Source organism: Vigna umbellata, chromosome 5, assembly GCF_029865625.1.
Source record: "Vigna umbellata cultivar VRB3 chromosome 5, Vumbellata_1.0, whole genome shotgun sequence".
Classification (NCBI taxonomy): domain Eukaryota; kingdom Viridiplantae; phylum Streptophyta; class Magnoliopsida; order Fabales; family Fabaceae; genus Vigna; species Vigna umbellata.
Window position 1 is genome coordinate 32,057,617 of NC_142169.1, and position 23,476 is coordinate 32,081,092.

Consider the following 23,476-nt stretch of genomic DNA (forward strand, 5'->3'; position numbering starts at 1 on the left):
TTTAACCGTGTTAGTTTTATTTATTTAAATGTTGGTTTGAATTTAAATCCTTCTTCATTAATAAGTCTTTGTATTAATGAAGTCAATATTTTTTTTTAACATATTAGCTATGAATATTAGTATATGAGAAATGTCTTTTATTTTTAACCAATTTCCTTGTTATTTTCTTCAAACTTAAATAAATATTAGTGCATTTTTTTATTTTTCATTTGGCACGTATGAAAACAAGGATAAAAAGAAAAAGAACAATCTGGGTTCATCCTATCTCCCGCAATATTAAGACTTTGTTCACTTGAATGGATTTGAGGGAGAGTGATTAAGGAGATTTGAGAGGATTTGAAGGTAAATTTTTTTGTTGTTTATTTGAGTCAATTTGGAGGTAAGTGAGAGTGGATTTTGAAGTAAAATTTGTGAGAATTACTGTAGAATTTAATTGATGTGACACCTTAAAAAATTTTACTTTATCCACTTTCATTTACCTCCAAATTCATTCAAATAAATAATAAAAATTTTACCTTCAAATTCTCTCAAATCTCCTCAATCACTTTTCTTCAAATTCATTCAAGTGAACAAAGTCACTTTTAATAAAGAAAATAAGATATATATTACATTATTCATTTGTTGTCAAAATATTAGTTATTAAATTCAAAAAATCAAATTGATATCCTTGAAATAATTATTTAGTAATTTAATATGTCTTTAATTATTTCACGCGTTACTCGTGGGGTACATGGCAGCTAAAAAAGTGGCCACCAAATCCTTTTCTTTTTGGCTCTTTCTAATTCACGCTGCCTCTATCCTTCAACACACCTATTAATAGAAATTGTTTACTTTGCTTCTATGTATATAATTTTTCTTGCTCCAAATTCCAAACACTTTTCTTTATTCCTCATTTTAAAAAATAGAATTATAATCTCAATGGGCCTCGACTCTTTCCAGCTTTCGGGCTAGAGCTATTTACTTTCAGTTCTAACTATTTACACTCCCCTTTTCCTTCTTACACTCCCCATGTTTCCTTCTTACGCTACTCATCGCATACTACACTAACCCCTTTACTCTCTCAATTTTGTGACATGTTTCTGGTATCATAAAGATTCAATTAAAGTATTTTGTTTGTCGTCAATTAAATTAAATCATCTTCAATCATTTAATTTTACTACTTATTTTTCTCAAGCATTTGATTTGAAATACCTCTTTAGAAAATAAAAATAAAAATAGAGATAAATGTATTGGGTCCCGTAATTTGTAGAATCAGTACAAACCAGCATATTATTTTGTTCTTGTACTTGCTTCTTTTTGTGTTCAAAATAACTTATTTTTTCATATACGTTTTTATAATGTTGTTTCATTCAGACATTTATAAAAGAATGTTTGACGATGAAAAAATGTTTTGCTAAAATTTTCTATAGTGATTAATTATATAAAAATGGGTAACCATTGTATACAGTAGTGGCTTTTGACCAATCACATGAAAGATCAAAATAATATACTCAAATTTAAATATAATTTTAATGTTTAACTTTTATATAAACTTACTAAAATTCATTTTCTATCAATTCTAAAGTAGCGTGACTGAACTTTTACTTTTCTTATACATATATTACTTACCTTATAGGTAAATAAATAATATGAACAACTATATTCACACTAGCTTTCAGACTTTATTTCCAAAGAAAAAACTTTAAAAACAGTATATCCGACAAGATAGAAAGGTGAGACTACCCTTAAAGGCTCCATCTTTTATTTTACATAAATTAATGAAAAGACAAAAACTCTCATATTAGAAGATAAATAAATAAAATAAGTGCATATTAATGTGAAATAATTAATGTTTCTTTTGACATATCAGGTTTTAGATAAATGTATTTAAACATAATAGTGGTTTGATAAGATTGAAAAAATATTAGGTTAACATTCAAACATTGATAAAATTTGGACTTGACTTTTGATTGTAAATAAGAATGACAATCCACTCCAATAAAAAAGTAAACCAGTCAAAAAAAGTAGGACGCATCAAAGGTTGACTCAATTTTGTTTAGATAGATTAAAATCAACTGAAAACATTTTATGATTAATACATGCATCCATCCTAAAAATATATGTATATTAGATCAGTTTCTTAAACCGTTCTTAAGCAAATATTATAAATATTAGATAGATTTTGTAATAATTTATTTAATATTTAAAAAAACATTTTCAAAATAATGATAATTACTAACAATTTTTAAATTTTTATTGTCCTTGTCTTTGATCTTAAATTTCAAATACACTTTATATTTGTCAAAAGAAAGAATGTGCAAAAAAATAATAAAGTCATTTTGGGAAAGCAAATTATGCACATTTGTCAAGAAAGAAAAAAAAAATTCACAGATTGAAGGCGGAAGAGATAAAAGAGGTTTTTGGTTGTGATTGTTTAGAAAAAGTGAAGTTAGATATGATATCTTCATCAATGCAACTTGGTAACCAGTGGGTGGAGGAATTTGAACAATAGAAGAAGAAGAGATAAAAACGGTGATAAAACATGATGATGAAGAAAAGCTTCTTATCCAAAACCCTTATGACGAGACAGTGATGACGAAAACTACGATTTTCAAGAAAGAAGGAAAAAGAAAAAACAAGGTCGTGAAAGAGAAAAGGAACAATGAAAAATATGAATAAAGAAAAACACGAAATTTTCATGAAATGATATTAGATCGGTTATAACCAATCTAATACACTTTCTTTATCTATAAAATTATCACAATATTTTGTATTTTATTGGTTTCGCTACAATCAATTTAATATTATGGTCTAATTGATCTATTTTACGTTAATGACATATATAAACTAAAACTAAATAATAAAAGTAAATTAAATAGAAAGAACAAAATATTTATAATGAGTCAAACTAAAATACGTTATTCTATAAAAAGAACAAATTATCTCAAATATTTTTAAACCATGAAATATTGATATTATGATGTTATCCTCGCCAAGCTTAATCATCACTTTACTTATTCGCTTAAAGATAAAGAGGATATGTACCTTTTTATTTATTTTTTCCATGAATGTTGAACATTTTATAAGGATATTTCGATCTCAACAAATAGAAGTAGGTCATACGAAAAATTCAATGGTCAATATTCCAAGTAAGACCAATTTAACTATTTGCATAAAGTGAGCGTGACAAATTTTAACATCGTTCCAAAATATTATTTAATATTTGATATTTTTCGTTGGGCTTTTTTATTTTTGACGATGAATTTCAAGGAAAGATACTTTAAGAGAATAAATATAAATTAAGTAACGTCAGTTAAATTCTTTTAAATGGCACAGAAATTAGTTAAATTTATTTATTCTTTAATCTGACTGTGAAGAGTAAGGATGAATAAAAACAATAATTTGAAACTAAAAGGAGTGTTTTGGAATAAGAATGAGATGGTAATGGCAGCAGCATTTACGAGTATGGTGGAAAAGGTAGCTAGGATATCTAATTGCTGTCTCCAGATCCAATATCTCTGATTTCTATACATATTTTTAATACTTGTACGTGCCATGCTACTCATAGCTGTTTCTTCCCATTTGCCTTTCTCGTTGACTATTGTAACAAAGTTTTGTAATGTTATCAGACCCACGCATGAATGCAGGATATATGCTTTCGGGATCTTCAACATGTTCACACTTCTATCAATTAATGGACGTGCATGTTTCCTATGTTTGCAGAGCCACACAATAATAATAATAATAAATGTATGGTAGTTTTATCAAATTATTATGAACTCTAAATAAAGACACATAAAAGAAAAAGGCATTAAAACATGTTTTAAAAGAAGTACATTGAATGAATAGTCTTGAATTAAACACATTAACTTAATAGTCTATGCACTTTACTTAAACATGTTCTTCTAAAATAAGTGTGTTTTGAAGTAAACTAATTTTAAGAAATCACTTTAAAACATTAAGAACAAAAGGATTTCGTATATGTGAAAACTAATTTAAAAAATCACACAGAAGTAAAATTAAAAATGTCAGGTTTATCAAATAAATCATATCCGGAAAATTAATAATTTCCAACTCTTGCATGGTATCGAAAAGATCAACTCCTGTAAGTCCAAGTGAGGTTCAAACTATTTGTTGATAGAGTCATGCTTTTAGAACCAGAAGTGACTGTTGAACTCTTTCTCGTATAAAATAAATAAAAACAACCACGTGCTGATCTTCTCTTTTTTTCTGTATATACATATACTCTATTCAAATCACAAAGAAAATTTATTTGGTTTATGTAATTTTTTTTTCCTTCTTCTAAGAAATACTTAAAAGAAAAGTTCATCTAAATAAAGAAAATATATAGTTTTTCAAAACTAAGAGACGAGGAAGCTAGTTGGTGGAGAAAGTAGTGCATGACTGAGGAAGCTGCGGTGACCCAATGGCACCAGTAGTTCCGTTGTTGTTACTAGGTATTCCAATGATTGAGGAGATTGCTGCTGCCAAAGCTGAAGTGAAGTTTGGATCGGAAGCAATGGCTGCACTAACCGTTTCGACCATAGATGAAGTTTGTCGAGCATGAAGTAGGGGCGATGCTGCAGGTGGAAGCTTCTGTGAGAAGAACAAGGGGTGGCCTAGAAGTTGGTGACCACCGGAAGCATGCAGTGGGAGAGGGAACGTAGTAGCATGGGGTGGTACGCGGTGGAGGTGCATGGCGTTGGGGTTTTGGGTCAAGTCGAGAGTAATGGTCGGGAATGGTGCTGAAGCGGATAGGGTTGCCATTGAAGCGTAGGGAAGCGAAGAGTAATATCCCGCAGAGTTTGTGAGTGCTTCTTTGCTGGCTGTTGAACCTGACAAGAGCATGGCGGCGGCTGCTGATGTGGTACTTGCCATGGCAGTGGCAGCTGGTGGCAGAGGGTGATTGTGATTGCCTTCGTAGGTTGTTATCAACACGGTCTTGTCTTCTACGCATCTCTGCACCTGGGCAATACATAAATATATGATAATTATTTTCAACAGTAGAGAATAACATGCTTGATATGAAAGAGAGAAAAATCAATAAAACTAAGAAAAAAGAAATTTTGAGGAAGATGCAATGATTTACCTGTTTGCGCACTGGGCATCCTACAGCCATAGTACAGCGATAGTAAGCACGAGGGCAAGGGTTACCCTTTGCCATTTTCTGTCCATATTTCCTCCACTGACAACCATCACTGATCTGAAAATGCAACATTAATTTCTATGTTTAGTGAAACTAAGTAAATTATGCTATACTATTCAAATATAAATCTACATTCAGTGAAGTCAAATTTAAACAAATTTCAATTTTATTTAATGTGAATATGTTGCAAATACTTTTACATGAAATATGAATAACATCTTCAATAAGTATAATTAATTTAAGAAAGATTTAGAAAATGTAGTTTTTTATATAAAATAAAAAAATTATAAAGTAGTTAACCATCTTTCTTAACAAACGCAAAATTGACTATTTTAACTTGTATTTGAAGGTGGAGGAATATGTTCAATGCCTTCAAATCATTAATGAGAAATTTTAAATTTCATTACTTAATAAATGATGTTAATTTATACAACTTTTATAATATATGCTAATAATAATTGTGATGTTGTGCATACTACTTTATAACCAATTTACCTTTTATAATTATATTAATGATAAAGCTTAATTACTCACTTCAATCTCTTGATGGAAAAGTTTTAATTACATCATAATCTTTTAAAATGTTACTCAATTAAATATTTTTATATAAAAGAACACTAGTGACGGTAATAACATATCACATGTCAATTTCTCATTCTTTTTCTATTTTATTAAATTTTAGTTACCACACATGGCATGTTAGTGTTACATCATAACGTCACGTATCAATTTCAGTGTTATTATTTTAATTTTGATTTAGTCCTATCTTTAATTCAATTTAATATAATTTTTTTTTTAAATTGGACAACATTGTTCTCTTCAAATTGACACTAAATTTATTTATATAAATGTTTTATTGATATTTTTATTAAAAATATTTTTTAACATATCACATTATTATATATGTTTAATTCAATGTTTTTTTTATAAGATCAAAACTAATTAAGTATAAATATTTTTACAAAAAGTAATAAGTATTTAAAATAAATATATTATTAATCATGTTTTTTTATAAGAATAAATTAACTAGTATAATTTATTCAAATAACAAATTTTTCAGGTTTTCATCCAAATTTATTATTCGTATAAATATTATTAATATTTATATTAAAATTTAATGATAAAAGTTATTATTAACAAAATATGAGTTAATATATGTTAAAAAGTCATTTTTTTTATAAAAAAAAAGTATTATTATAACATTTATACAAATAATAAATATGGTCTTAATTTGGAGAGAGACAATATTGTTTTATTTTGAAAAACAAATTAAAACTAAATTGAATTAAATAGACCTATACAAAAACTAAATTAAAATAAAGATAATAAGATATGATATTAACACAGACATGTGATATTGTCCTACCACATTGTATTCACGTGTTACATCAAAGACTTGACACATGATAATATAAATTTTTACAAAAAATAATTAAAAGAAGTTTATAAAGATATCACACATTAATATATAACATGACATTAAGTTTTGAAATATTTTTTCAAAAATTAAAATTATAATTACTTAATCTGCGCCGCTCTTAGGCCTTGTTCACTTGAATGGATTTGAGAGATAAGTAAGAGTGGATTTGGAATTAAAGTTTGTGAAAATCAGTGTAGGATTTGATTGACGTGACAGATTAAAAAAATATACTTCCAAATCTATTCTCATTTACCTCCAAATTCATTCAAATAAACAACAACAAAATCTACCTTCAAATCCTTTCAAATTCCCTCAATCACTCTCCCCAAAATCCATTCAAGTGAATAAAGCCTTGATATATTTGAAGAGTCATTTGCCAGATTTGAAAATACATATTATCTTGTACTCCTATTAAAAAAAAGACAATAATATGTTGATAACCCTGTTTCAATTAATAAATATGTAACAACTTTATTAATTTATCAATTATTTATTCATATTAGTGTATTGTTATATTATTATATTAAGTAGTTCTTTTGATGGTCAACATATTATTTTTCCATAGTAAAAAAACAAGTGTTATTAAGTTAGTTTTAGTGCATCTCATTTTATAAGATTCCTCGTTTTAGTGGCATAAGGGATCTAAGTGCAATGGTCCCTTAATCTATAATGATTCTTAAAAAGACTAACTAAAAATTAAGTAGGCAAAAAAAATTGGTAAACTAATTACCAGTGGAGCTTCTGATCTAGCTCGTACGGAAACCCTGGCTTTCCTGAGAGGAATCTGATCTGCAGAAACTTGTTCTGCAGTTTTGGGTTGTTCTTCTAACTTGGATGAGCCCCAGCTCTGTGAGGAGGACCGGTCAAGAACATCTTCTGCAGCATCGGGACAAGCCTGTTTTCCAAGGTTCAGTTTAATGAATTGAGGAGCCTCATCATCATCTGTCTTTGACAATACCTCAACGTTGTTTGAGCGGCAAACCGATACCTCACCATCAGTCTTTTCATCACAAACCGATGCTTCATTTACCACCTCTAACTTCCTGCATACTCCAGCTGGGTCCACATTTTTTTGTTCCGACACCATCCCATTTGCCTCCGTATTCTGTTTCACGATGAATTTTAACTGTTGGTGTACAAATCCGTGTGTGTATGAATTTTGACAGTTATGTGTTAGTACTTTTGATTTTAACTGTCGGTGCAAGTACGTGTCACCACGTGTGTGTGTGAATTTCTTCAGTTATCGCTGGAGTGCATTATGTGCTGTGTTATCTGCAGCTAGATAAGACTTTTCCTTCATATGCGAGGGTCAAGTCAATTTTATCTGGAAGTACTTGTTGGTATTAATTGTCGTTTAGTTGAAATGGGAATTTCATATATAGTCTGAGCTCTGAACTGTGAAGGTCCTCTCACAGGGGCAAACAAATAATGAGATTTGTTAAGGGTTATATTCATGCCATTAATTAAATAGATATAAAAAGTATAAAGTATTTTAGAATAAATTAATTAATAAGAAAAAAAGATAAATGTTTAACATATTTGAAATAAATAATAACATTTAATTAAATATCATAAATACCTGGTAGCTGTCTGGAAAAACCCAAATAGTAATTAAACTGATATATCATAATTGTTTGAAAGAATGGATATTTTTATATACGCCGAGTAGAAAGAGTTTGAAAAACGACAGTGAATGAAAATAACACGCTTTTCAAATTTAAGTGATGCACGCTACCCTGTTCCTTCACTGACTAAAGAACAGAGAAAAAAATAGCACACAGACACAACTAACAAACCATTTCGTTAGGGTTGAAATTTTTAAAAAAAAAAAAAAACTAAAATTTAATCATCGGGCAACCCGTAAAAAAGGTGATCTAATGTAAGATGAGAATACCATTTTCAATTTAGTTCTTGGTTTCGAAAGATAAAAGATGAATCAATCTAAGGTAGAAAATTTAAATGCAGAAAATCTATGGATAATAAATCCACCTGAGGAAGCTTTTGTTTCTGCAGAGTGATGAATAACTGAGCTTGGAGTTGGGTGTAGCTTCTAGTAATCTGGTCCAGCACAGTTCTCAACTTACGATTCTCTTCCTGTAGTCTCCGCAATTGACTTTCAATGGAACTCAGCTGAGAACAAAACAAATATTATTTCAAACAAAAAAATAAAAAAATAAAAACAAAAACCAACACATGATAAATAATCACACAGTTTGATTTATGGTTTGCATCCCTAAGGGTATCATACAAACCTCAGCTTCATGATTTTCACCATTTTCTTCTTTTGTGAGTCCAGTACTTGCACAAGTTAAATTCAGTCCGGTCTGAATATATATACAAACATGAAAAGAAGTTAATGGAAAAGTGAGTCGCATTAAGTACACACAGTGATGCAGAATTGAAGAAATCCATGTAGGGAAAGCTCACGTTTACAGGGTGATGAGAGACGTGTGGGGGTGATCCTTGTGGATGAGTGTGATCTTGAAGTCCAACATGGTTGATATGATTGGTGTTGTTGGTTTTATGAGTAGCCGGAGATGAAGGTGATGATGAGAAGAAGTCCATTTCTTTGATGGGAGGATCGGTGTCGCGGGTTGTGTGATCGAAAGGGGGATTGAGGAAGTCGCCGCCGGAGCTTAAAAAGGTCAATTCACGGTGGTGTCGGTTCTCCATGTGTTTAATCAGTGAAATGCAGAGAGAGAGAGAGAAAGAAGAAAAGTTAGCGTTGGCAGTGAGATGAACGAAGGAAATGAGATTAAATGTGGCAATGCACCCCCTCCCTCCCTCCTTGGACCTTGAGGTAGGGGTCCCACAATAAATTTAATATGGAAAAAAGGTAATGTTGTAATGTAAGCAAGAGGTCTACCAAAAAGGTTCTAAGGGATTCACAACTCAGACGAGGGACCAGCCGTTTTTTCGCCACAATTGACGTCACCATAATTAACCCTCTTAGGGTAGGACCATAGGGGGTTTACTTATTAGCCAGGGTTTTCATATTAGTAAGTAACCACAGTAAAAAGATGTTTTATTTCTTCTTTCAACTTTATAACTACTGTTACACAAGAGAATTCAACCATGTTACTTCATTCTCTACAGTTGTCAACTTCCAATTTGAATCTCATAAAACAAGCCATTTCAATCCTTAATTAAAAAATTAACTTCATAATCATATATGTATATGTAAACTAAATTATATTTAATATTGTTAAAAGTTAACGGTGATAAAATATGGGAGCTAAGACGTAGAGGGTGTGACAATGAAAAATGGAAAAGAAAAGAGATATTTTATAGGGATTTGAGAACGGCGTTAAGAATAACGGCGGTTAGGGTTGGGGGAATGGATCCACGTGGGGTAGTCCCATAAGGTCAACCCAGTTGACGGCACGGCTCTTTCTATCGTCGACGGTAGTTGGAATGAGTGGGACCCACAGGATTGGAAAACCTAATCCCACTGACTTTGAAGGCAACCACGACGTCATTGGGATCAACCATCCATCTCAATCGAGGTTTATTGAAGACCCAACCTTTGTATTCCTTCCTATTTTTTTAGGACAACCTTCTATTTTCCTTTTATTTTTATCTATTCTTAATTACCCGATTACAATTTTATATTTGTCATTTGCATAATAAAGGTTTCTAGTAAAAGGTTCACACAATATATTGAGATAAACTTAAAACAACATTAACAGGATGTAAGTTTGAAAGTCACAAAACCTTAAACTAAATTTGTTGCTAGTAATGTATGAAAGGTTAGAAATGACATTCAACTCGGTTAAATAAATTAATATATTGTTAAAATAAATACTTTAGTAATACGTATTTCCATAAAAAAAAATGCACAAATAACAAATCTACTTTTTCGGTAAAAAAAAGTATTCTCCACAGAAGTTATTAGATTCTTTTATAGAAAATTAAAAATGGTAACAAGGGCATATGGCGTATTTTCATTTCTGAAAATGAAAAAAAAATTAATATAAGAGAGTGGAACAATAAACGATGGTGTAAAATATATTTTGACAGTTGTTTTTATATAAAGTAACTAAATTTTAACAAAAAAATATATTAAAAGTGTAGTACACTCCTATTTGAAAAAGAAAAGTGAAAGATATATTTTAAGGTATCTGGAATAAATACTCAAGGGAAAAGTGTTCAATTATGCGCCAAAAACAGATTAATAAACAATAATATTTTTTAACTAATTAAATAATCCTAAAAAATTTCATAAAAGAGTATGTGAAAACATACTTGATCTTCCAACTGTAAAGTATTTTATGTTTTTTTTGTTATTTTTTCGTTTGATGAGAATAAAGAGAAAGAATTTGAAATAAAACTTACTGTTTATAAAAGAGAATTATATTTTTTTTATATAGCTTATGTTACTTACTTAATTAATTTTTAATATTAATATTTTCTGATATATACGCTTTAATCATAAATTAAATTAATGAAATCACTTTAATATTTAATTAATAAAATATAATAATTTTAACACATTTAATTATATATATGTATATACCAAAATTGCTACAAGGAAATATTTTTTCTTTTGTAACAAGTCAATTTAAATTCGAATAAAGTTTCTATATTTGTTCTCAAAGTATTGTATAATTTCGTAAATTTACAAATTATATATGTAGTAATTTTTTTCAAAATTAAAACGGTAAAACCTTGCACTTAGCATGATTAATTTACCCTGTAATCTTTATTATCTTTATCCTTATTTCCTTTGTGAATTTGATGAGAAAAATATAAAGTTATTTAAATTTGACTCATTAACAAAATTTAAAGTTATTTAACAAAACAAAAAGTAAATGGGTCATACAATTTTTTGTTCGATGTGTTGGAATTTAGTTTGAAGACAGTTACGGGGAAGAAGACTCAATAAAATAAATAATTTTCGTGTGACAATATAGTTTTCCAAGCAACTTTTAATTCCTAAGTTTTTGTAAAATTGTATTGCGACCTATTTTCAAGAACTGTGTAGTTATGTTTATTCAGCTTCTATTTTATTCTCCCATTCTCAACATGCTTGCAAAGTTGCCGCTATAAACTTCTCAAAAGGTTGGTATCTTTTTTATTCCTCCGAAATTAAAAACTCCATTAATGTATCATAAGTTTAATTCTTGTGAATTTACATATATAAATTATATTTTACTGGTTAAAAAATTAATATATATTCTTACTGCCTATATGATCATATTTTATAATATGACACATATTATTATCCAGAAATGGATCTTGATCGTGTTTTTGACTAATTTTTTTTACACCCATATAATTTAAAAAGTAAAAAATAGAACTTTCTTATTGGTTCTCTCATTTGAAGTCAGTCACGTCTTACACACAATCGATCTTAATGTAAAACCATTTATTGATCTTAATGCATATATTATATTTCATTCCATATAAGACAATTAATGTTTTGTTGGATTGATATAACCAGCATGCGTGCTACTGGAAGGGGATCACATAAAAAATAAATTGTGAGTTTAATTGGTCAATGACTTAATGGTTCTGAAATCTGGATTTGATATGAAAATCCATGTAGTTTTTCTTCTCCTCGTGGAGTAGTAAATAATCATATAGAAAACTCAAGTATGTTCAAAGATGGCAGAGAATGACCAATAATATATAAGAAATTAATGCCATATTTCTCTTTCCATGTGAATAAGATGTGTGCAAGCTTTAGGAATATCTTCAAGTCAATGCCAAGTTACACAAATTTCTTTTAAATTCCTCTCTATCTTGTACATCACTTTGACAAACTTGCCTATCCAAATACTTTAAATTTACAACTCATTTTCATTGATCACGTCGTGCTTACCAACTAGCACCATATTCATTAATGTTTCTGAGCATTTAGCGTCACCTACAAGGTCGAACAGTGCCCTTTTTAATGTTTCTTCTCACAGATTACTCCCTTTATTCCAAACTTCATAATTTCCATTTCTTTTACATATATTAATTTTTTAAAATTAACTTCAAAATATATATAAGAAAAAAAAAGTCAATTAGTTACTGTCAAAATCGAGTATGCTCGAGAAGAAAAAGTAAAATTAAGATGCTTTTATTGATTCATCTTCTTTTTCTTCCGTCATTTTTCTTTTTTTTTTTTTTAATTTTCTAAATTCAAAAAAATCAACACATTACAAACAAAAGGGATAATTCATCTTCAGACCAACTAAAACTTCCATAATCAAAACTCTACTTTTATCCAACATAGAACCAGATTGAGGATTTTAATAAGAATGTATCAGGGACGGTAGTGGATGATTCTTCTTCCCAAGCAGCAGAGCTCTTGCAATAGTAATGTCTCTGTCACAGTGGTTGGTCAATCCAAAGATCACAGTTGTTTCAGAATCACACAATCTGTGGTGGAGGTGAGACAACTCTTTGTCGCGATAGGTTGTCTCTTCTAGAGTCATGATGAGTCTGGATTCTCTCTAACATTGATGATTTTGAGTCGATATGGCTTCCATTGTGACTCGTAGGTAGTTTGCGGTTTTACACACATTCAATTGGTAATTTGTGATACATTTGTGGTTCGTAATATATGATTGCTTATATAGAAGAGAGATGAAAAATTCATTGATAAATAAAATTTTAAACATTCATCTATAAAATTTTCAATAAGTATAATTTTTCGATGACTTTTTTTTATAATTTTAAGAATTGTTATAATGTTTAAAATGAAAATCATTAATTAATTATCTTAAAACAAGAAAATAACACGATTACCTTGAATATGTATATTAAAAACATTTCATGCATTGATCATTTCTTTCTTGCAAAAGATTATCTTTCTTAATTATTTGACAGACCAGGCATTAAAAATTGATAACAAATTAAAAGTTTGATTGTTATTTTTTTGCTAGGAAGTTTGTGTATTCCCTCTTTTCTTGTCTCTTCCCAATTTATTATGATAAGGGATTGAGTGTGATGTTACAAGAAGCGTGGGAAACTCAGACCTTACAACATGATAGTACTAATTGGGTCTACCAACGTGGGTAGAAACAAAAGTAAGCCATTCCAACATCCAAGGATGGAGATAAAATTATTATCCAAAAAGTAAAGGAAATGTAGTTAAATGCACCGGTACCAATTACATGATGGGTTGTTTCAGACTCTTTTCTAACATGAATAAATCGTTATATGGCTAAACAGTGGCTGGGTCAGAACGTTGGAAATGCATTGTGCATATCAATTTTTTTTAGTGATGCGTTTTTACATTTTTTTAATTAACAAAAAATAACATTTTATTTTCATATGGTGAAAATTAGTATGAAACATAATTAGATTTGTGAAAAAAAATTCAAAATAATTAAAACCAATTCATAATAACTTTAAACCAAACCACATTAAATTCATTTCAAATTACTGATTTCCTATATATCTATTTTTTAGATTATAATTCCAATTTATTTAATTAGATATATGAATTCAATATTTATTTCACGTACTTTTAGTTGAAGCATTTGTTTAACTAGGTTTTTATTAATCTACCTTTTTTTCGTACTAAAATAAATAATTTTTTTATATTTATTTGATGTGTTTCTTTTATAAGGGTTTATTAGTCTATGATATAATATATGACATTAAAGTGAAAAAAAAAGCAAGTTCTTTATTCATCTCTCTCATACAGAAAAGCATACTAACAAATAATAATTGAAACCAAAACCATAAGGTAAGTGTCTATTTGTCCTTATTACCTAAACTCTCATTCCAAATTATCCGAAAAAAACACCCTCATTCGCGCATATCCATTCCCTTAACACTTTATCCTTTAAAAAGAAAAATGTCTTTAAATCACTTATTCTTAATTTAAGTAATATATAAAATAGATTTAAAGTAATTTAAGTCACTAAGTCTCATAACCCTTCAAATATATATAACTACAAAAAGTAATTTAATAGTATTTGAAATTTTGAGTCCTTAATACCTTTAATACATAATTATTTTATATAAGACCTAGCCAATGTTGAACTAAGCATCCAACAACAATAATATATACATGGTTTCAAGTGACTCAACTTTAGTCGAAGTGTAATAAAATTAAAACATGATTAAGTTAGTCTTAATCACTACAAGAAAAATCATTATTATCTACCGCCAAAATCCGTATAAAACTTCAAAAATCCGTATATAAAAAAGTATTACATACGGATTATATACGGACAAAAATCCGTATATAAAATGATCGTAGCTAATATTATATACGGATTTTTCCGTATATAATTACATACGGAAAAATCCGTATGTAATTATATACGGAAAAATCCGTATATAAAATCCGTATATAATTACATACAGAAATATCCGTATATAATTATATACGGAAAAATCCGTATGTAACATTGTTTATAGAAAAAATTGTTTTATTCAACATCTGCACATACATTGATTACAATTAAACTTGTAATAACAACCAACCATCACAATAACTTTTATTTAACACCATATCAAACATTTCACATTAAGAATAAATATATATTACTTAAAAATCATATCAAATAAGTTTACAAAATGTCTAATATTCATAAATAAATTGTACTGTTCCTAAGATGTTAAACAATATAAATTCTACAATTAATAACATGTCAAACAACATAGAATGACAAGTCTATAATTTCCTAATAATCACTAAGGATTTTGTTCATCTTGGATTGATATTGTCAGTTGCACTCCATCACCACTCCATCACCGTGATAACAACTTCACCACATTGCATTTTCCCTTTAAGGTTATTGGCCAATAACCACATTGCATCTGTAAAAAACAAAAAGCTTTAAAACAAAGATATTCTGCACCATTTTAACCAAAACAGCAAGACTTTTTGGGCAGCAAACATCAAAGTTTTAATTGCAATAATAGCATCCAGAACAGCCCAAACAGCAAGGTATTAGGTGCAATAACAGCAAAGTTTTTATGTAGATTTTACAGCAAAGACAGCAAAAGTTTTATGCAGATTTTACAACAAAGACAGCAAAGGTTTTATGCAGATTTTACAGCAAAGACAGCAAAGGTTTTATGCATATTTAACAGCAAAGATAGTAAAGATTTTATGCAGATTTTACAGCAAAAACAACAAAGGTTTTATGCAGATTTTACAGCAAATACAACAATTTTTTTTTAGTGTAGCATTTATGTAGTCTATACAGCAAAGACAACAATATATAAACAAAATTTATAGCAGCTAACTGGAAGTCTTCGTGACAGCAAAATTTACTTGTTTTCTTTTCTCATTCAACTAGAAACAAGCATAGCATGTGCAGCAAGAATGCATTTCAATTCCCATTGGCTTAATAAATCCAGTAAAATGCAATACATAGAAATAAGATAATGCATGACACATCATATACCAATTCACGTAACCATTCCAAAGAATAAGCATTTAAAATAATTTAAAAAAAGACCCTTTTAGCTCCTAGATGAATAACGTGGCAGCAACCCTTGATTGGCATATTCTTCCACTTGAAATGCAATTAATCACCGTGCCCTTACTCCATCTATTCTACGTGCAACACCTATTTGCTCCTCATTCAGGCAAACGCAATATCAGATATGTCAGTACCATTGAAGCAACCACGGGCTGAGAATGGAAGAAGATAAATATAACCCAATGTAAATTTATGGGCAAGGAAAATCACTTTAAATATGCATGTTATTTAAAAGAATATGGTAATAGAAAAAGTGTATGAGCTTGAGCAGCTGGAAAATATGCAGAGAATATCACTTTACTCTGGCTTAGTTAGGGTATAAAAAAGATATATAATAAAATACATTTTAAGTCTTGGTTAAGAATTATTTTGATACCATAATCTGCTTTTTACCCTCCGACTTTCACCAGCACAATCAAGCATAGCCAAAAAGATATGGAATTCAAATTACAAAAACGATACATCTTGGTTGGACTTATCGTGAAAACAAAATAAACATCTACCTTGTATGAAACTTCCTGCTGCAATCTTTCATAATGGTGGAAATTGACCAAAGGTGCACTGTTTACGTCATAAACTATATCCTTTATGCTTTCGGGTACCAATCTTGCATCACTTTTGACAGGGGATGTAGACACGTCATCCCCAAATGTCGAAAGCCTACTTGATTTCTGAGGGCAAGGGATAACATAATTCAGCAACCTTAATAATCACACATACACGAACATACAGATTTCAACTAGTAACAACATTTTGTACAAGCATATAAACAGAGGATACATGATAGAATAATACTGCTAACATAATCTGGAGAGTTAGAACTAACCACACGAGAGTTAGAACTACCCACTGCTCCTCTTTATCCACACCCCTACTACCAGCAAAATGCTAATGCGCTGAAAAAAAAACAAAGTTCTAGCTGTTGTTGCTGCTCATCATAAAGACCACTAAAGCTTCCAAGTTACCTCTAAAATAGACCAATTGGTTTATTTCAAAACTTACAACGATCACAGCATCAATTTTCAAGAATCAATTTTGTATTTTCTTCTTCCTCAAAAACTTATTTAGGGAGAGAGTTTTTTTTATGTCAAATTTTCAATGATCAAAGCAACGAAAGTAACAATTTTCAAAGAATCAAATATTGTTTATTTTCTTCTTTCTCAAAACTGGATGGGTGGTTGAAATACAAACATAAATCTCTGTTAATAACAACATTCTATGAAAATATCCAAAAATGCCACACAACTGAAGTGGTGGTAGTACAACTGACGGCACATGAAGAAAGGATGATGTAAAGAATAAAGAATGAAGAAATAAAAAGCTTCAAGTGGAGAAGTGGGGCATGGAGAATGCATGTTCGAATTTTAATTTGGAGATGGAATGCAGCTGCCACATTTTCTAACACACACGGCCACCACCAAAAAGAGCACTAGCATTAAAAATGAATTTGGAAGCTCACATGGGTTGTACGGAAAGTGAGAAAGAATATGGATTGTGCAGCAAGCACACGACACTTCATATGACTCAATAAAAAATATATATAGAAGTGGAGGTGCATCACGTGAATGATGGGCATTCATTTATTTTTTTAATTCAAAAGTGCACATGGGAGGAGACAAAAACACACGGCTGAAAACAATAAGTGGAGGACCCTTTGTGACATTATATTATTGGAGAAATGAGAGACTTGATACGTGAAAGAAGAAGGGGGCAGTGTGGAATTAATGGAAAGGAAATGACCTATTTTCTTGGCTGAAATAAAATACATGATGACAAGGAAGCCATCCATATATAGGACATACCAAGGAAGAAAGTGGAGAGCACATATAGAACATCTTCTTTTAAGCATGTAAGTTTCTTTGTTTTGCTCCACCCCACATATTACTCATGCGTAACTTGGATAGAGATGCAGGAGCAATGAAAAATCTTATTCTCTGGTTTTTATTTCATTTCATTACAGGTATATTACAAGATATGAACTAAAATTAGTCATGAAAGAATATCAGATGCAAACATTAATGCAATCATAACTAATAAGTGGTTATAATAAAAAACTGAACAGGACCATTAAGCATTGATGCAAACAGAGCAACCCAATTATCAGACCATTAACCATTGATGCAAACAGAGCAACCCAATTTTCACTACTTACAAGAGAATATGGTCTTAGAAATCCTCTGACAGCACCAATCACCAATTGCTTGAAATACCCATAATCTCCACTAAGTTGTACATGATCAAGTTGTAGGAGTCTTAGTCTCTTCATTTTCTTGAAAGAACGAGCTTCCAAGCAATCTCTAATGCTGGAATGCAGTTTCAGGGACAATCCTTCGATAGCTCTTATCCCCTGTGATGAATATAGGAAAGATAAATAATTGTTGATTATTGATGCTTAACGTTTAGTTTAACAAGTTAACACAGTATTCTCTTTCACAACCTTAACTTATGCTTCATTCACTCTCAAACCAAAGAAAGTACAAAGGACCCAACCAGTGATACCTGCAGTTACGGCGAAAGCATGGCTCCAGCTCGACAACGCATCTTTCAGTTGTTCTCCTGAATAGCATTTGTGTGCAATTTCTTCCAAACCATGAGAATCCAGGAATACTCCAAAAACGGAGAGGATTCGACGTGAAGAACCCTAAAACCCTAGGTTGACGAAGGAAACCTAAATCGAAGAATCAATCGGTGGAAAGGCTTTTAATCGATAGAAAAGAGGATTTAATCGGTTGAAAATGAAGAAAATGGTGAAAAGAGGTTGGAGCCCTAACTAGAGATGTAGATCGACTGAATCGGTAGGACAAACGTTCGATGGTTGCAAAAGCCACACGCACGCACCGATGAAAACGAAGAAAAAGCTCGAAGGAGGGCCCAAGAAGTTCACGTCTTATTGAAGGAGAAGCATGAAGAGGAGTAAAGATGGGGAAGAAGCTTAGAGAATAGAGAAAAGTGAAGAAGGTTAAGGAAAGACGGTTCGAGGAAAGAGTCTGAAACTTTGATTTTTTTTAAATAATGATTTTCTAAAATCCGTATATAAAATCCGTATGTAATATTTGAATTATATACAGATTACAATCCGTATATAAATATTTGTATGTAAATGTAATATTTCTTGTAGTGAATTGAGATCTAATTAACTTGGTCTTGATTAAAAACATTGTAAGCCCATCCTTAAAAAGCTATTATCAATTTAACCTGGGTGCATCATTGACTCAATCTTAGTTGACACTTTTCTTACTTGGCCACAACCAAGGCATCTTCACTTTTAACTTTATTTAAAATATTAACTCATCTAATATAAAAACTAAGATAACAAACTGGTAGGGAATAGACCAAAATACTCCTTGAAATCATGCAATTGTCCATTCTTTTTTCTTTTTGGCACTTTTACATTTCTTTGGTTAATTACCATTGTACCCGTAAGTTTGTTTTGGTTGGAATATCTCGTTTATGCCCTTATTCCTTTTCTCAAACAAGGAATTAGATACGCTACCTTTTTTTATTTACTTTTTCCATTTTTATTATAAAAATTTCTAAAATTATTAGCGAAAATAAATTCATAAGTAAATTTTAATTATTAATGAATTTTATCGAAAATTTTTAAAATTTTAATCACCGACAATTTTAATATAATATGTAATTTACAAATTTAATGGTAAATTTTAATCACATAATCATATTATTTTACTACACATCACTAATTAATTATAGTGTTAAATTAATTAATTTAAAACAAACAAATTCATAACCAAATATTATTTCTTAATTATATTATTATTATTATTTGTACTGTGTTATTTTTTATATTAGTGTTATTGTTTTAATCTATTATTATTATTAGTTTTACATTTAATAAATTGATATTAAAATAATTTATTTAATTTTATTTATTTGTTATATAAAAAAGAAAAATACTCATAATTAATTAGTTATTTTTTCTCATATTATCCAACTTTTTATCAAAATTCTATATTTATAACTATATATAATTATAACACTCAATTATAATCATATAAATAATTATTTATTTAAATATAAGAATAATTAAATTAATTTTTGAATACAAGTTAAAAAACGGGTCTCATAGATCTTAGTTAATTTTTATGTGGCCTTAATTAAGACAAGCTTAGCTAACCTGAATCGAAACATCTTTTTATTTTTTTTATTTGAATTTTGTTGAAATATCTTTTTATTCCTGTAAGTTGAGACATTTAGTAGTGAGTGATCATTGACTTGATCTCATTTGATCAGAACACATTCCATTCATATTTAATTAGAGTATCTTTTACACAACTTCGACTAAAATATATGTTCACTAAATTCCAAAGAATTCTTCATTTTGATATCCAATCTTCATCTAAGTCTAGTTCAACATTTCTTTGACTCAAATTTTTAAAACCTGTTTATAATTTAAATCTGTTTTTAAAATTATATATAGCTTTAAAGCAAATTTAAAATAAAACTCTAAGACACTATAAGTTGGTTTTGTATTAGTTTGAAATAAGCAGCAGTAGTTATTATATAAGAGATAAATGAATATGATTTTATAAGGCAGTCCATTCAATTGCATTTAGAATGGACATGGATTAATTTTGGAGTTATGATAAAGTGGAAAATGGTGGAGTGGTGAGGAATATTGAAGAGGGTGTTTTCTTGAGAAATTTAATGTCTTGGAGTCAAATGTAGACAAATTGGAAAGACCTGCATTCCGTGAAACGTTGCAGTTGCTGCACGACTAGGGCTTTCAAAACCTCTATCTTGAAAGTGATGCTCAAACATTAAATGCCACTTTCAGACCACAAATTTTTTTCCAAATTAGTCATACTTTTTAAGAATCTATTTTCATTTAAAACTCTTTCTTCTGCTCTCAATTTCTTAAATAAAAGGACTTTATTTATAATTTCTATTCTTTTATTTATTATAATTCATGTTTAATTGTTTGTCTTTAAATTTAGTGGTTAATACCAATTTCGTCTTCTTAAAAAAAAACTTAATTTTATTTTTATTTTATATAATTACATCAATCAAATCCATTTCCTTATAATATAAGGATAAATTTTTATTGAATTAAACTTTTTTGACTTCTAATCAATTTTAATTCATAGAAAATATATTAGAAAAGGAGAAAAAAAGTTTTAGAAATTGTAGTCGTCTGCAAGAACAAATGGGAAGACCTAGTCAAAGTAAACCGACGCGACACTTCAATATACACTGATAAAAACGTGTTTCAGAATTATTTTTTTTCAGTTTATTAAATCATAACATTCTAATTAATTTTATTATTTTAATGATTTCTACAAATTTCCTTCTTTCTTAATCTTTGAATTTAGTCTTGTTTATTGTTATTTTAATATTTTTATTCATTACTATATTTCGGTTATTCAATATCAGTAGGATTTTGGCCGCACCTTCAATCTTAAAAGAATCAAAGTCCAACCCAAACTTCACCTGTATGTCAGTAGCTGCTACTTCGCTCCTTCTCAATTCACCCTTTCATAACAATAGTAATAATAATAATTAAATAATAATAATTACTATTATAGACTAATAGACTCTTAATCTCTTATTATGAAGCATTAAGTTTATACTAGCTAGCACCACAAATAATTAAAGCGAGCGTTTTTGCTTGTACAGTCAGGATTTTGCTCGTCTAAATTAGTAAGTAATTTTCTGAGTCTCTGTAAATGTAAATTGACTGAAGTATTTTTAAAATGTTTTAAATAAATAAAAATTAATAAGTTTGATAAGTTTTCTCACTTTTCTGAGGCAAAGATGGATCGATGTATAGAAGATGATGTCAGCACACGCATGGCATACGTGCATCTCTGACCAAGTTAGAATGCGGGAGAGATAAAGGAGAAAAAAACTCAACTAATTCAAAACCATTTTTAACTTCTTTCATAACGAATATTTAGCTTTTATTAAAAAATACTTTTACTTTATTCACTATTTAAAAGTTTTTTTATTGATTATGTTTTTAAATAGCATGATATGATTCTTACCTTGGATTCTATTGATGTAATTCTTTGTGTATGAAAAATAAATAAAAAATTATCAAATTTAAATATCTCATAAATTTAAATATTCTTAATTAATATTTTATTTTAAAACTTATTTTATTGAATATTTAAAATTTATATATTTTTTCAGCTAGTTCCAAATAACATCATGTTAGCTCTTATCAAGTTTGTATTGTTTTATTTTGAAGATAAATAAAATATGATTGTTTGATTTTGTAGTTTCAACCACAGCATCATAAATTTAGATAACAACAAAAATCAACTTCTATAACACTACTTCATAATAAAAAAAAGTGACATTGTTACATTTTTTAAAATTAAATGCTAAACTAAAAATTGTTTTTTTTAAGTTAAATACTAAAATAAAAGTTAAACAAGTTAAAACGTGTTTTAATGTTTGCACATATATAACCAAACATTGTTTTTTTTATAAAGATAATTAATTAAGGTTATAGAATTTCATTTTATATTATTGTCAAAGTTTTTATATTCTGTTTGAGATTACAAAATCAAAAAATTGATAATGAAAACTCAATTAAAAATATATAAATGTTTTAGATAGTTAATACATCATAATTTTTTTTACAAGGACTTACTTAAAAATAGTCAACTTTATGAAAAAAATTTAAATTTAACATCAATGTAACATAAAAGCCCTAATTGAATCATTTTTAACAACTAAAGCACTAAATTGAACCAGAACCAAATAAAAATTAAGGATCTAATTGATTTATTTATAAGAATTAAAGGAAAAATATTTTGTATCTTGCATGGGTCTATATAGCAATTAGGGTGGCGACTTTTGAACCTAAAAAGTCAGGGTTCGTGTTGGACCCACTTATTATAGGGAGGTCAGTCCATCTCAACAATTTCAAAAAACCTAGCAACTCCTTATGTACAGTACCCCCATTTTCAACTCTCTACTCCATTTTTATTTCATCAAATGTCACTTTTCATTTCTTTTTTTTTTTTTAACAATTCACTATATATACAAGAAAGCCAAATATTATATAAAGAAAACAAATTATAGAATTATTGCTTTGCAAATTTTTTATTAAAGATAATATTAATATTTCATATAAATTAGACTCATATTTTATTAGTGTTGGTGTTGTGTTTTGGAATGCTTTCATTTAAATGGCTGCAAAGGAAACATGAATCATTTCCGGTAAGATAAATGTAAAACATGAATGGTTAGTGGGACACTTTCTAAGCTGAATGTCGGCCTCAAAGCCCACATTTGTTTTCAAATTCAATAAATTGGGCCTAAAATACGGAGTGTGGCCCATATTCTAATTCAGGGTAAGTTGGAGAAGTATCATTGGGGCTTTAACTTCTAATTTTTCTTCTACACCCCACCCCACCCCAAATTTTACTTGTGATGCCAAATATGTCTCTGATGAATTTACTATAGAAGGAGTTATATTTACGGATCCTCGCACTCCCATGTCACTTTTACTTTCATATGGAACTC

At 29.1% G+C, this 23,476-nt stretch overlaps 2 protein-coding genes across 8 annotated transcripts; both read right to left on the bottom strand.

Moving 5' to 3' along the window:
* Window positions 1–4,143: 4,143 nt before the first annotated feature.
* On the bottom strand, window positions 4,144–9,349 carry LOC124821552 (putative WRKY transcription factor 47). Of its 2 annotated transcripts, none has more exons than XM_088092084.1 (6): window positions 8,973–9,349; window positions 8,798–8,869; window positions 8,535–8,675; window positions 7,276–7,671; window positions 5,069–5,182; window positions 4,144–4,944 (listed from the first exon to the last, which is right to left on the bottom strand). In XM_088092084.1, the coding sequence occupies exons 1-6, from the start codon at window positions 9,216–9,218 to the stop codon at window positions 4,357–4,359; spliced, it is 1,557 nt and encodes a 518-aa protein (XP_087948210.1). In that variant the 5' UTR covers window positions 9,219–9,349; the 3' UTR covers window positions 4,144–4,356. The 2 variants fall into 2 exon arrangements, with proteins under 2 accessions (XP_087948210.1, XP_047149407.2); XM_047293451.2 differs by having other exon boundaries at window positions 7,276–7,650; window positions 8,973–9,345.
* Window positions 9,350–15,011: 5,662 nt separating this feature from the next.
* Window positions 15,012–18,986, bottom strand: LOC148198143 (uncharacterized). 6 transcript variants are annotated; one of them, XR_015786469.1, is made up of 5 exons: window positions 18,482–18,986; window positions 18,135–18,329; window positions 16,812–16,878; window positions 16,486–16,653; window positions 15,012–16,134 (listed from the first exon to the last, which is right to left on the bottom strand). XR_015786469.1 is itself a non-coding variant. In XM_088114761.1 (4 exons), the coding sequence occupies exons 2-4, from the start codon at window positions 18,246–18,248 to the stop codon at window positions 16,081–16,083; spliced, it is 336 nt and encodes a 111-aa protein (XP_087970887.1). In that variant the 5' UTR covers window positions 18,249–18,329; window positions 18,482–18,976; the 3' UTR covers window positions 15,012–16,080. The 6 variants fall into 6 exon arrangements, 2 of the variants coding, with proteins under 2 accessions (XP_087970887.1, XP_087970886.1); XR_015786468.1 differs by lacking the exon at window positions 16,812–16,878 and having other exon boundaries at window positions 15,012–15,311; window positions 15,959–16,069; window positions 18,482–18,976; XR_015786466.1 differs by lacking the exon at window positions 16,812–16,878 and having other exon boundaries at window positions 15,012–15,311; window positions 15,959–16,134; window positions 18,482–18,975.
* Between the last annotated feature and the right edge of the window lie 4,490 nt (window positions 18,987–23,476).